At 43.7% G+C, this 12,970-nt stretch overlaps 1 protein-coding gene and 1 long non-coding RNA gene across 9 annotated transcripts in view; one reads left to right on the top strand and one right to left on the bottom strand.

The window, feature by feature from the left end:
- The window catches only part of GAB1 (GRB2 associated binding protein 1), a 134,677-nt gene extending 132,065 nt beyond the window's left edge, over nt 1-2,612 (bottom strand). For 2 of the 7 annotated variants that reach the window (XM_034772401.1, XM_034772403.1), the window contains exon 1: nt 2,227-2,612. In XM_034772401.1, the coding sequence (XP_034628292.1) occupies nt 2,227-2,298 (72 nt within the window). In that variant the 5' untranslated portion in view covers nt 2,299-2,612. The remainder of the gene's footprint in view (nt 1-2,226) is intronic. The other 5 variants (XM_034772400.1, XM_034772399.1, XM_034772402.1 and 2 more) reach the window with 4 other exon arrangements.
- A 415-nt stretch (nt 2,613-3,027) lies between these two features.
- Nucleotides 3,028-11,821, top strand: LOC117878291. Of its 2 annotated transcripts, none has more exons than XR_004645941.1 (4): nt 3,028-3,497; nt 7,323-7,415; nt 11,240-11,277; nt 11,366-11,821. It is a non-coding gene; the product is annotated as an uncharacterized LOC117878291 (long non-coding RNA). The 2 variants fall into 2 exon arrangements; XR_004645940.1 differs by having other exon boundaries at nt 3,028-3,576.
- The last annotated feature ends 1,149 nt before the right edge of the window (nt 11,822-12,970 follow it).

Raw genomic sequence — 12,970 nt, 5'->3', positions numbered from 1 at the left:
CTCTTGTGTAACATATTATCCTATTGATATATTTAATTATAAAGAAGAGAATAGTCATTAAAAATATCTCAAGTGATCTTTTCATTAACTTAATTTTTAAACAGTTAAATCAACCAGTATTTTTTACAATAATATGTAACTTACAACAACTCAAAGTGAGATTTGTGTTTTTTTAATGCCAATGGAAACTGTTTCGAGCCTACTTTAGATCATCAAACAGAGTTTCTGTTGGACAGTAGGATTAAGACGGCAGATCCCGGAGAAGGACAACAGTCCCACTGACTGGAGAGTCTGAAATGTATGTATGCTATACAGTTATAATACCTTAGACAGCTAAATAAGTATTTATTATTCACTGGAGTTTTCTTCTAATGCAATGTGCATTATTTTAATTTAGCAGTGCAGCCACTAGTTCATTCAAAAAAAACCTCAATAATATGGAAAAGTACAACCTCTCGCGTAGGGTTATCTATGATTTATTGTATCAAGCTCTTAACTGTTAATAACCTCTTCCATCAAGAGACAGCATAACTGTGTGCGATTTTACTTTTCCTGCAGAAAAGTAGTCAAACTTAAAAGATTAGATAACTTGATGCCTCAATCACTGCCACTGTACTAATTATGATACTATACTTTTACCAGGTTTCAGAGTAGCAGCCGTGTTAGTCTGTATCCGCAAAAAGAACAGGAGTACTTGTGGCACTTTAGAGACTAACAAATTTATTAGAGCATAAGCTTTCATGGGCTACAGCCCACGAAAGCTTATGCTCCAATAAATTTGTTAGTCTCTAAGGTGCCACAAGTACTCCTGTTCTTTATACTTTTACCAGTGCCCTAACAGTACATACAAATATGCATACATTCCAAAAAAATGAATACCTGTATAGACCTTGTGCCCAATTCTGTAGGAAAGATATAAAGGTTTTATACACCACCACAATATTCTCATTGAAAGTCTGATCCTGCAATACTATAGTCAACGGGATTTTTGCATTCACTCCAATAGGACAGGACTGGGGCCTGAAATAGCTTTTATTTTAAAACACAGGAAAGTCTTGTTTAACAAACTCCTTGTAATTTAAAAACTCAAACAGCAATTAAAGTTTACTTCTCTCTTTCCTCTTTGGAAAGTGGTCATGAAGACATCAATAAATAAAAGAAATATTGTGACATGACAAGCTGTGTTTGCTGATTCTCAAGTAGTTTGCTTCAATAAAAGTGGCACCTTCAAAGTCCATTTTCTAATTAAATGAAACCTAAAAATGGCTAAGTGAAGAAATAGCATCTTGTACCAATTATACAGATACCATGCAAGCTACTTTGGTGCCATGGGAAGGACCTCAAGAAAGATCACTTCTGGCACCATCCATCCCTCCTACGTGACTTGACAGCGTCTCTGAAAGCCTATAGAGCTACGACAGCATTGCTGGTCCTGTGTCAAGAAATTCGCCCTCTCAGCAAACAAGCACCATTTTCATGCAACTTAAATGTCATCTCTGCTATAGTCTGTTAGAATATTTACTTATGAGCAACGGCAGAATTCTATAAAAAAGAAACATTGAAAAGAAAAGAAAAACAATTTGTAAACCAGGAGTTCTGAAGGTGAAAAGGTTCCCTCATGTGAGCTGTACTCAGGAGGAAAGGAAAAGTGCTTCTCAGATACCTGTAGGAATGATCACTGTTGCACAAACTTGCAATTGCCCTGTAAAGTACAACTTTCTATTTGTAGTATCAACCGATGATCTAGGGTTTTATCTTCCTCCAGCCCCACTGAGTGAGCTGTACAGTGTCTGTAGGAAAAGACTGGCCAGTGTTTACATTTAAAAGACATAACTTAAGAGAGGAGCTAAAGGGAACAACTCCGCCCCACGCTCCCTTAGCAAGGCAATAAAACCCAGATAAAAGATCTGGCCGCTCAGGGTCCTTTCCTAACTGACATCAAACTGAACTGCGTACTTGGCAGTAAAAGAAAGAAAGAAAAGGTGGTGTGAAAGCCAAAGAGGCTGTGCGGTGCCAGTCTCTGTTGTCAACACAGTAACTCCACCATGCTACAAGAGAGCAAAGGCAGAGGGCGGAGGGCAGCGAAGGAGCGAGCGCAGCGGGGAAAGGTGCGGGGCGGGGAGGAAGGAGACCCAGGCAGAGAGGGGCGAAGGCAGCCGGGACTGGAGAGCGAGGGGGGGGACGCCAGCCCGCCCAGGGGATAAGCCGTACGGTGAATGCACTCACGTATCGCTTCAACTTCTTCTCCGGCGGGGACTTTCGGAGCCAGCCCGAGCAAACCACCTCCCCGCCGCTCATGGCTGCACCACCTTCCCGCTGGGGGGATTCCTCTGTCCGTAGCAGCGGCGCGGCCGGGCCGGGCCGGGCCGAGCCGAGAGAGCCCCAGAGACACAGCAGCAGCCGCACCGCGCCCGCTCCGGCCTCCTCCGGCTCTGGGGAAAGGGGAGGAGGCGGCCGGAGGGAGGGAACGAAGGAGGGGTGGGTGTCTCTCACACAAACAGCCCGAGCCGGGGGAGCGGAGTGGGAAGCGGGACGGAGGGGGCGGCTCTCCCCCTCCGGCCACCGAGTCACACAAACAGCAGGCAGAGGAGCAGCGGCCGCCGCCCCGCCTGGGCCACCACAACTTCAACGTCCGTGTCCCGGGAAACAACCCCGCCGCAGCGCTGCCAGGCTCGCTCCTGCGGGCTGCCGCAAGAGCTACCTCGCGCGGCGGGGACTGTCTGCAGCTTCCCGCGAGGACGGACCACGGGGGCTTCCCTTGCTGCTCTCCCTCTGCTGCCTGCCTGGCAAATCTCAGCGCCGCTGCCTAGAGCGGCTCCTTCCTCCTCCCCAGCTGCTGCTGTGCTGGGAGGGGGCGGGAATCGGCCGGGCAGCGCTTGTGTGCCTGGCTTCTCCCTCCCGGCTGGGCTGGAACGTGGAGCCCGGCAAAGTTCCACCCCGGCAGCGCTGGGACTTGAGAGGGGCGGGAGGGTTGGAATCTTGCTCCCAGCAGAGTTCGACCGAGCGAACGTAGAGATTTGAAGGGGAGGGGGAACCCCAGCCTCAGCGCCTACTGGGCACGGATAGGAGGAGGGGTCCCTCCCTCTTAGCTCGGGGGGAGGGATCTGCCCTGGTATTCAAGTGTCCTGCCTCTCCAGCCCTGTCTTCTACCGTCACCATCGGCCTTTGCTGCTGTCAGTTGAACACAGTTTCCCCACCCCTTACCCTTTTCCCTTCCTCCCCACCGGTGGCCTCTGCGGCCCGCCTCGCCCTCCCCGTCCACAGTGGAGGAGCTGAGACTTTCTCTGAAACTCAGCCAGAGCCTTTTCCAACAACAAGGGCAGGGAGGGGGAAGGAAGGTTGTTGAGCTTGGGAGGGGATCCTGGGATCTGTAGTTCGGAGGATGGTACAGCCTGTGTCCGCTTCACGGACAGCCTGGTAAGGGGAACTACAGGGGTGGATTCATAGCTGCAAAAGGAGGTGAAGTTGGAGGAGGCCCGAGAGAGAAACTAGAGAGGGTGAGAAACTTTCTTCTTGGAAAAGTCTCCTGCGTGAACGTTGTCCATTTAAAGCAAAGCCCAAGAAGTTTTCTGGAAAGTGCGTGTTGTTTTGTTGTTTTTTGGGGTTGTTTTTTTTTTTTTTTTGCAAACATGGATTTTAGAAGTTTGATTTTGCAGGCGCAGAACGGCAGCTGAAAGTTCAAGGAAATAGAGTTGTCTGTTGCTTTGGAGGGGATATCTTTCCTTTCAATACTAAGTGCAGGCTTGTCAAGTTATGGCTATTTGAATAAAAGCTATAAAAAAAATGAAATGTTGCCTATCTCTTTTAAACACACAGAAAAATCCTTCACTGCTATAACAAGAAATTATAAAAACTGCATTGAATTTAACCCAACGGGAGGCTCCTCCTAGCAAATCTGAAACTGTCCTGAGAAAGATGTAAATATGAGTTAGTATGTGACAGTGGTATGACTTAAAATTAGGTGGAAGAGTATCAGAAGGATTTTAAGTGTCTCTCTGAAATAAATACATACAAACAAACAAACAAACTCCTTCATCCCAATAGGGAGAGACTTTCTAAAAACAAAACACCTTCTACGTGAGAGAGTCTTCCAGCAAAAGAGCAAGTTTTCAAGATTTGCAGTTTTATTTATGCATAACATTTCTCATGATGACTTTAAATTTTTTTTTAAATTGAAATATCCCATAAAATGTATTTTTAGGAGCAACTCTATGAGTTTTTTAAATAAGTGAATAAACAGGTATACTTGGTAATCTCTGTTGGTAGTACCAAGGTCTGTGCACACACACAAAAATATTTAATGTTTTTTAGATGGCTTACTTAAATCTGTTTGTACGACCAATTAGTTGCAGTTTAGGAAAGGGCAGTTCAATTTGTTGCTGTTTTTTAACAGTAGTGTGCTTCCACAACAGAGAAATAGTCCCCCTAGTGTGCCATTGCTGTAGAAAGCAATTGTGATATTTGTTGTGATTCACTGAAGCATATTGTATTTAAGTTACAAAATAGCATATGAAGGATTTCCACAGAGCTGCTTACAGAATTAGCAGGAAGACAAAGGGTGAAATTCTTTCCCATTTAAGTCAATGAGAGTTTTATCTTTGACCTCAATAGGGCCAGGATTTCACCCTAAATTTTTACATCTAGCCCTTCTCTAAAATGCTTGTAGTTGTGCTTTTAAGATATGTGAAACATTAACAAATATTATGCAATGAAAAATGATCTAGATCCAGAGGATTTTAACATAATTTTTTAAAAGAAAATCAGTGAACACTTGTTTTTACCAATCTCCTCTAGTGCTCAAATCCTCCTCACCTGCTTTGCACAAATAGCCCTTTCATCCACCTCAGTGGGACTACACGAGAGAATAAAGTGAGCAAGTAGCTTTTTATGTATCCTTTATAGAGATGAACTCAAACCCTAATATTGGGTTTGGATTTAAGATTGCTGTTTTGGTTCAGCCCATTATAAATATGTTGTCCAAGAATCCCCAAATTCTAAAATAATTTCCTAGTGAAAATTGAAAAGATCATAAGATATTCAGGCTTCTTTAAATACCTTGAAAGTGAACTCAGTATTGTGAGTTAGCCAGTGTGTAAAGGCCAGATGTGTTTAACTGAGGCTGGGTCTACACTACCCACCTGAATCGGCGGGTAGAAATTGACCTCTCGGGGATCGATTTATCGCGTCCCGTTGGGACGCGACAATCAATCCCCGAATTGACGCTCTTATTCCACCAGCGGAGGTGGGAGTAAGCGCCATCGACGGGAAGCTGCAGAGGTCGATTTTGCCACCGTCCCTACAGCAGGATAAGTCGGCTGCGATACATCGAATTCAGCTACGCTATTCGCGTAGCTGAATTTGCGTATCTTAAATCGACCCCCCCCCCTGTAGTGTAGATGTAGCCTGAGTTTATCAAAAAATACCCTTACACATTGGGAGGATATAACAGTATATACTCCCTAAGGGTGAAATTTATTCACCTCTGTACGGAGGATCAGACTAACATCTATGTATAGGGCACTACCAAATTCACAGTCATGAAAAACGCGTCACGGACCATGAAATCTGGTCTTTTGTCTGCTTTTACCTATACTATACAGATTTAATGGGGGAGAGCAGCATTTCTCAAATTGGGGGTTCTGACCCAAAATTGAGTTGCAGGGTTATTTTAGGGGGGCTGTGGTATAGTCATCCTTACTTCTGCGCTGCCTTCAGAGCAGGATGGCCGGAGAGCAATGGCTGGTGGCTGGACACCCAGCTCTTAAGGCAGCATCTCACCAGAAGCAGCACAGAAGTAAAGGTGGCAATACCATACCATGCCACCCTTACTTCTGTGCTGTTGCCTTCAGAGCTGGGCGACTGGAGAGTGGCAGTTGCTGACTGAGGGCCCAGCTCTGCAGGCAGCAGCGCAGAAGTAAGGGTGGCAATACCATACACCATGGCATCCTTACTTCTGCACTGCTGCTGGCAGCAACTCTGCCTTCAGGGCTGGGCTTTTCCGCCACTCTCCTGCTGCCCAGCTCTGAAGGCAGCACCGCTGCCAGCAGCAGCCCAGAAGTAAAGGTAGCAATACCATAAACCCCCTACAACAACCTTTGCGATCCCCCCACAACTCCTTTTTGGGTCAGGACCCCTACAATTACAACACTCTGAAATTTCAGATTTAAATAGCTGAAATCATGACATTTACAATTTTAAAAATCCTGTGACCGCCAAATTGACCGAAATGGACCGTGAATTTGGTAGGGCCTACCTATGTATTATTTAAATCCCCCTCAACCCCTATTTGGGGTCTTAACATTTTGAAGAACTCCAAAATCCAGTTGGATCAAGCAGTCTGTGGATGATACAACTAAGTAAGTTATCTGCCCCAAAGGAGCAAAAGTGGTCGTGGTTTCAAATTACAACTGATGGATCCTATAAATGTAAAATTTGCATTAGAAACATGCAGGGTCCTACACTGGTTTGCTCTAACACTTCAGAAACAATACATTTTCTTAAAAGGAACCACATTCCAGAAAAGTAATTTTTGTTCATATAGTGATCAAACATAGCAGTAGAGAGATCTGGAAAAAGAAATTAAAAGTTAATACTGGGGATGGCACATGGCAATAAAATAATGACAATATAATAAAACTTACTGCACAAATTATGTCTTACCACTGTACAGAAAGGCATAAAAACTGAACACAACAATGGCTTGCTGGATTGTTGTATTTAAGAAAATGTAAAACACTAAGGCAGGGATTTTCAAATGTTTTCCATTGGGTAGACCATATCTTATTAGAGATAATATCTTACTGTCTTATCTCCCTTTCTGTTTATGATCATGTGGCTCACCTCTCTTCCCACTCTCATGGATCACCCATGTATAATTACATGAAATTTCTGGGTAAGTACATCAATCACCTATAGTAATATTAAGATAGATACAAATACATGCAATACAATCTTTTAATACAGTTTAGCATCTGGAAACAACTAGAGCCAATACCATGTAAACAGCCGAGTCACTTTGGGAACCTCTGTATGAGGGCAAACCAAAGAGTTGAAGAGCATTGATGAGGTTCATTAGCAGCTCTGTAGTTTAGATTTAGTTTTAGGATTTGTCCACATGGAGAAATTGATAACCATAGCTATAGTGGAATAATTATTCGCCTATCCCCAAGGGCAGGACCTGTGAGGGTACAGAATATTCTGGCAAGGTTGCTACTCAGCCATTGCGCCACACTATCATTGATCTGATGGACTCGTAGAACTATTAACATATGTATGTAAGCAGTGGCACTTGGACATCTTCTTCACCCACTTTCTCCTTGCAGATCATTACTGAACAAATGTGCTGTGACAGATGCTGCTTGGGGAAAAAGGCCTGTTTTGATGTGCACCATGGAGGATTTGTGTTCCTGTGCTAGGTCAGTGGTTAAGGCAAAGAGTTTTTCTTACTTTTGACCCCTGCATCTGTGATATCCCCAAAAAGATGAGCAGTCTGCATAGTGGGCATTTAATTAACCTATCAACTCACCGATAGTCAATATTTCTCACTATATTTGTTGACTTATTTAGCATGTAAAATTACTGAGTTCTGGATTGACCTGACTACTTTTCTGGTAATAGTATGAAAACAATTCATTATCGTTGGTTGGTTTTCCTGAGGTTTTGAATGTGTTTAGATGGCTGTGATGAACCACCTGTTAGATATATGGAGAACGGATATGGAGTAATGGATGTCATTAGCGGCAAAAAGGCATCCTTTACAATTTGGAAGTCAAATCTTAATGAGAAGAATAGGTGGAGAAACTTGGGCCAGTAAAATGTAAAAGTATAATTAGGAAGGCCAAGAGAGAAGTTGAGAAGCAACTTGCTAAAAATTCAAAAACTAACAATAAGAATTTTTTTAACTACATCAGAAGCAGGAAATTGGGTCACTAGATGACAAACATGTTAAAGGAGCACTCAAGGAAGACAAGGCCATTGCAGAGAAACTAAATTAATTCTTGGATCAGTCTTCACTGCACAGGATGTGGGGGAGAAACCCACATCAGAACTATTCTTTTTGGGTGACAAATCTGAAGTACTGCACCAAATTGATGTGTCCATAGAAGAGCTTTTAGAACAAATTGATAAACTAAACAGTTATAAGTCACTAGAACCAGATGGTATTTACCCAAGAGTTCTGAAGTCCCTCACCAAAAGCTCTTCAGGACACTAAGAAGCCATAGGATAAGAGTGAAGGTCCTCTCATGGATCAGTAACCAGCTGAAAGACAGGGGAAACGGGTAGAAATAAATGGTCAGTTTTGACAATGGAGAGAGGTGAACAGCAGCGTCCCCCAAGGTTCTGTACTGGGACCTGTGCTGTTCAACATATTACTTAATGATCTGCAAAGGGGATGAACAGTGAAGTGGCAAAGTTTGTAGACAATAAATAATTACTCAAGATAGTTAAGTCCAAAGCAGACAGTGAGGAGTTACAGAGGGATCTCACGAAACTGGGTGACTGGGCAACAAAGGGCAGATGAAATTCAATGTTGATAAGTGCAAAGTAATGCAAAATGGAAAAAATAATCTCCACTGTACATATACAATGATGGGTTCTGAATGAGGTCTTACTATCCAAAAAAGAGATCTTGAAGACACCGTGGCTAGTTCTCGGAAACTTCCACTCAATGTGGTACAGCAGTCAAAAAGGTTAACAGCATGTTATTAGGAAAGGAATAGAAAATAAGACAGAAAATATCATAATGCCACTATTTAAATCTATGGTGCACCCACACTTTGAATATTCTGTCCAGTTTTGGTTGCCCCATTACAAAAAGGATATAGTGAAACTGGAAAAGGTTCAGAGAAGGACAACAAAAATGATCAAGGGTATGAAAAGACTTCCATGCAAGGAGAGGCTAAAAAGGTTAGGGCTTTTCAGCTTAGAAAAGAGATAACTAAGGGGAGATATCAGAGAGGCCTATAAAATCATGAATGGCATGGAAAAAGTGAAGTGTTATTTACCCTTTCACACAATACAAAACCCAAGGGTCACCAGATGAAATTAATATGCAGCAGGTTTCATACAAACAAGAGGAAGTACTTTTCTTCACTTCGCACAACTAACCTGTGGAACTCAGTGCATTGGGATGTTGTGATATCCAGTATAACTGGGTTCAAAATAGAACTGGATAAGTTCATAGTGGATAGGTCCATCAATGGCTATTAGCCAAGATGTCCATGGATGCAACCCCATGCTCAGGGCAACCCTAAACATCTGAGTACTAGAAGCCAGGAGTGGATCACTCCATCAGTGGCCTGTTCTGTACAGTCCCCCTGAAGCTCTGGTATGGGCCACTATCAGAGACAGGATACTGGGCAAGATGGACCAGGGTCTGACCCAGTATGGCGGCTCTTATGTTCTTATATAAGCATTTGTTTCATAGAAGGTTAATGGTAATGGAGAGATTCTCGACCTATGTCTAGCTGATATAGGGATGTGAATAATGAAGCAACTAAGATGGAATCTCCACTAACTGAAGATTTTGCTAAATGATTTATAATGTTGGCTCTCAGCTGCATCCATCACTGCTTCAAGATTCTCAGCTAGCTGTGGTGGCCCATAGTATTTTTTATTTGGCGCTCAGATATCATGGAGATGGATGCAGTATAGAAACATGAATAGAATTTAACATCTGTGACTGACCAGCCAGCACTACTCTCTGCTGTAGATGTGATGACCATATGGGCATAGTGCTTTTGTCACCGTCCAGCTAGTTGACTGTATTGTGCTCAAACCTAGGGCTGCCCTGATGATCACATCCTAGACCCCCAGTTGGTGCAGAATGCATCTGCTCACCTATTGAATGGAGCAGGCTACTATCAGCACATAACATGATGCTCCAATCTCTTCATTGACTTTTCTGTTCATTTGTGGGTGCAATCTAAATTGTGTTAAAAATGTTTTTCAAAATTTGGGACAGAATACTTACAGGTGTCACCATATGAAATATGTAAAGCCAAAATCCAACTATAGCTAATTTAGTTTTCCAAGTGGGAGCTATTGGGCAGAAGAAGAGATTAAGTTCAAGCGTGGGTGGCAGGCATCATAGGCCGAGGGAGGCTGCGCCTCCCCAAACAGACTCGTGTGGCCCCATCCACACTCTGCCCCCAGAAGTGCCTGAGATCCCACTCTTTGTGGTCCAGGCTGGGGCTTGTGCTAGGGCCGGACAGCCTGCCGCCTGGGACTGGAGGAGGCTGAGGCTTGCTGGTGTCCATCCCATGCTCTGGGGCTGGGTTGAGGGCACTGGGGCGGCCAGGGCTGGAGTGGGGGGGCCAGCAGCTGCAGTGACGGTGCTCTGGGCTCCGGCAGGGGAAGGGCCTTGGGCAGAAGAGAAGAGAAGGGAAGGGGCTGGGGACTAGCCTCCCCCAATGGCCAGTACACCCACTGCCCGTGAGTTCAAGATCGGTTTGTTTTTTTTATTTTTCTCCATTAATTTTCCATCCAAATGATTTAGCAATTCTTCTGTTGCATAACCTTACCACAGACCTTGAGGTCATCATCGTGTTCCTTATCACGTGAAAAGCTAGACTGTATCTTTATCTTGACTGTATCTGTTTCACATTGCGAGATGTAATGTTGATGAAATTCTTGATGCGGATCTTTAAAACATTTGTATGTCTTACATTATATTTTAGAAAATAACTTGTACATAAATATGGAAAAAGAGGCTTGCAAAATTAATGAAAGTCAGATACATTGTGTCAGGTTATACACCAAACCCCATGTTTAGGTATTTATATTTCTCCAGTGAAACAGTGCAAAAAAAAAACAGATTATTGTAGACATGAAAAAAATGCTTCATGTAGGTATGTTCTCACCTTAAATAATTTTCATCCAAGTTCAGAAATCTTCCCACGTGAATTTCATGTATGAAAAAGTTCCTTGGTTAGTTTTGGTGATTTAAACAACCCAGTGTTTTTCAGATTACAAATAATTTAGATTGTCTGACAAAAAGATTGAGTAAGGAGTAATACAAAACAGACATTTAAATGAGACATGACTTCATGTTCATGGACTTCAGGATTGTTTACTGGTTATTCATTTACATTCTATCCTTTTATATCATTCTTTTTATTTTGTGTTGGTGTTATGGGCAAATAAAGAGAAGGGTACAATGTAGCACTTATATAAACAGGCACAATTTTCATTCCATTTTTGGTGAAATGTGTAATAAGCTTTTTTATGATTTTTGTAGGAGACTCTCCTTCTCAGGTATGAAGCGGAAATTTACAGGTAAATACTTGCTCAGCCCTCTGATTTATGCCAGCAGGATTTGGTTTACACCCTGATTTCATGCAAGGGAATTCCCCTTCTCTTCCAGATAAAGCAATGAAGAAGGAGCAGTAAGTTTGCTAGCCAGCCTTGTAGAAACTTCCTCCAGACTATACAGTCATTAACATATGCAGAAATAAATCAGCAGGATGTTCCCGCCCTTCCTCCCCCTCCCCCGCAAGACAATAGCTTTGCACCTGTTGAAGACTTATGAAATTGGGCAGATTTTTCTTTTTCTCTCACTGTAAGCATTTTATAGGTCAGGCACAGTGGAAAATCAGTGATCCAAACCAAACTGAAATGTGTGTTGTAGTGGTTGACTTGGTCATGTAACTGGTTGAAATTAAAAGTATTATAGGGATAACCTTGTGTTCTTGTGGCAGTGGAATGCACAGCCATGTAAGAGATCAGTATTTAGGCCCAGATCCACAAAAGGATTTAGGCACCTACAGCTCAGATTTAGGCACCTAAGTCCCCGTTGTGGGCATCACTGTGATTCACAAAACCCCTGCTTGGCTGATGCCTAACTCTGTAGGTGCCTAAATTCACTTGGTGCCTATGTTTTTGCTGTAAAAGTTCCCTAGGTACCTAAGTTTCTGCTACTGAGTATGCACAATGTTGCCTTTCTCTAGGCATCCATATGCCTGTCTCACACCGAAGCTTCAGTGCAATCCTCAAACCAGGAGAAGATAGGCATTCCTCTGCCTGATCTGCTAGGTGTGCTCTGAACATGCCTCCTCACTCCACATGAACTGGCCAGGAGAGAGGAGTCCTCCCTTTAGCCCATTGTTTAAGGTATTCACTCAGGAAGTGGGAGACCCTGGCTGAGTTTCCTCCCCTGCCTTATGAGAAGGGATTTGAACGGGGGTTCCTCACTGCTCAGTGGAGTGTCCTAACCACTGGGCTATGGGCATTCTGATGTGGGGCTTTCTCCATGGCTCTTGTTGAAGCTGCTCCACTGTAGTTAAATCATTCAGTATTAATTGGGCCAGAGAAAGAATGAGAATCACTCTATAGTCCAACAGTTAGGGTGCTCACCTGACAGGTGGAGAACCCCTGTTCAAATCCCTTCTTCTGATCAGCCAAGTGGGGGCGGGGGATCGAACCAGGATCTCCTACATTCCAGATGAGGGCCCTAACTAGTGGCATAAAAGCTATAAGGGAATCTTTCTCCCACTGCACCCCCAGTCATTTTGTGTCTAACTCATTCTCACAAGGCACCTAAGCCACCTGACTCCAGGAAAGGAGTTCCCAGCTGTGAATCCCAGGCAGAGACAGGCACCTCCCTATAGTCCAGACTTAGGTGCCAAACTCTGTGAAAGACGTGGGGCTTAGGATACACACCTCTCAGCAGCTTCTCCCATTGGCTTGCTTAGGCAGCTTCCTGCCGAGCATGCTGCCATTCTTAAGCACCTCTCTCTCCCCATTTATTGTATAGGGAGCCTAGGCACCTAACACAGGCTTTGTGGATCCTGTTGTTGTTCCAGTGATTTTCTAGGTGCCTAAAAGTAGGGTGTTGCCATGCTGAGTGTTACAATGCCTAAGTCTCTTTGTGGATCTGGGCTTTGGTTTCCAAGTTCCATTGATGGTCAAGACAATGTGCTGGGCCTGTTGAGAGGCAGACAGAGAGCATTGCACTGCTCCCTAGGGACAC

The sequence above is a fragment of the Trachemys scripta genome, chromosome 5 (genome assembly GCF_013100865.1).
Source record: "Trachemys scripta elegans isolate TJP31775 chromosome 5, CAS_Tse_1.0, whole genome shotgun sequence".
Lineage (NCBI taxonomy): Eukaryota > Metazoa > Chordata > Testudines > Emydidae > Trachemys > Trachemys scripta.
This window is presented reverse-complemented; position numbering and strand designations above follow the sequence as displayed.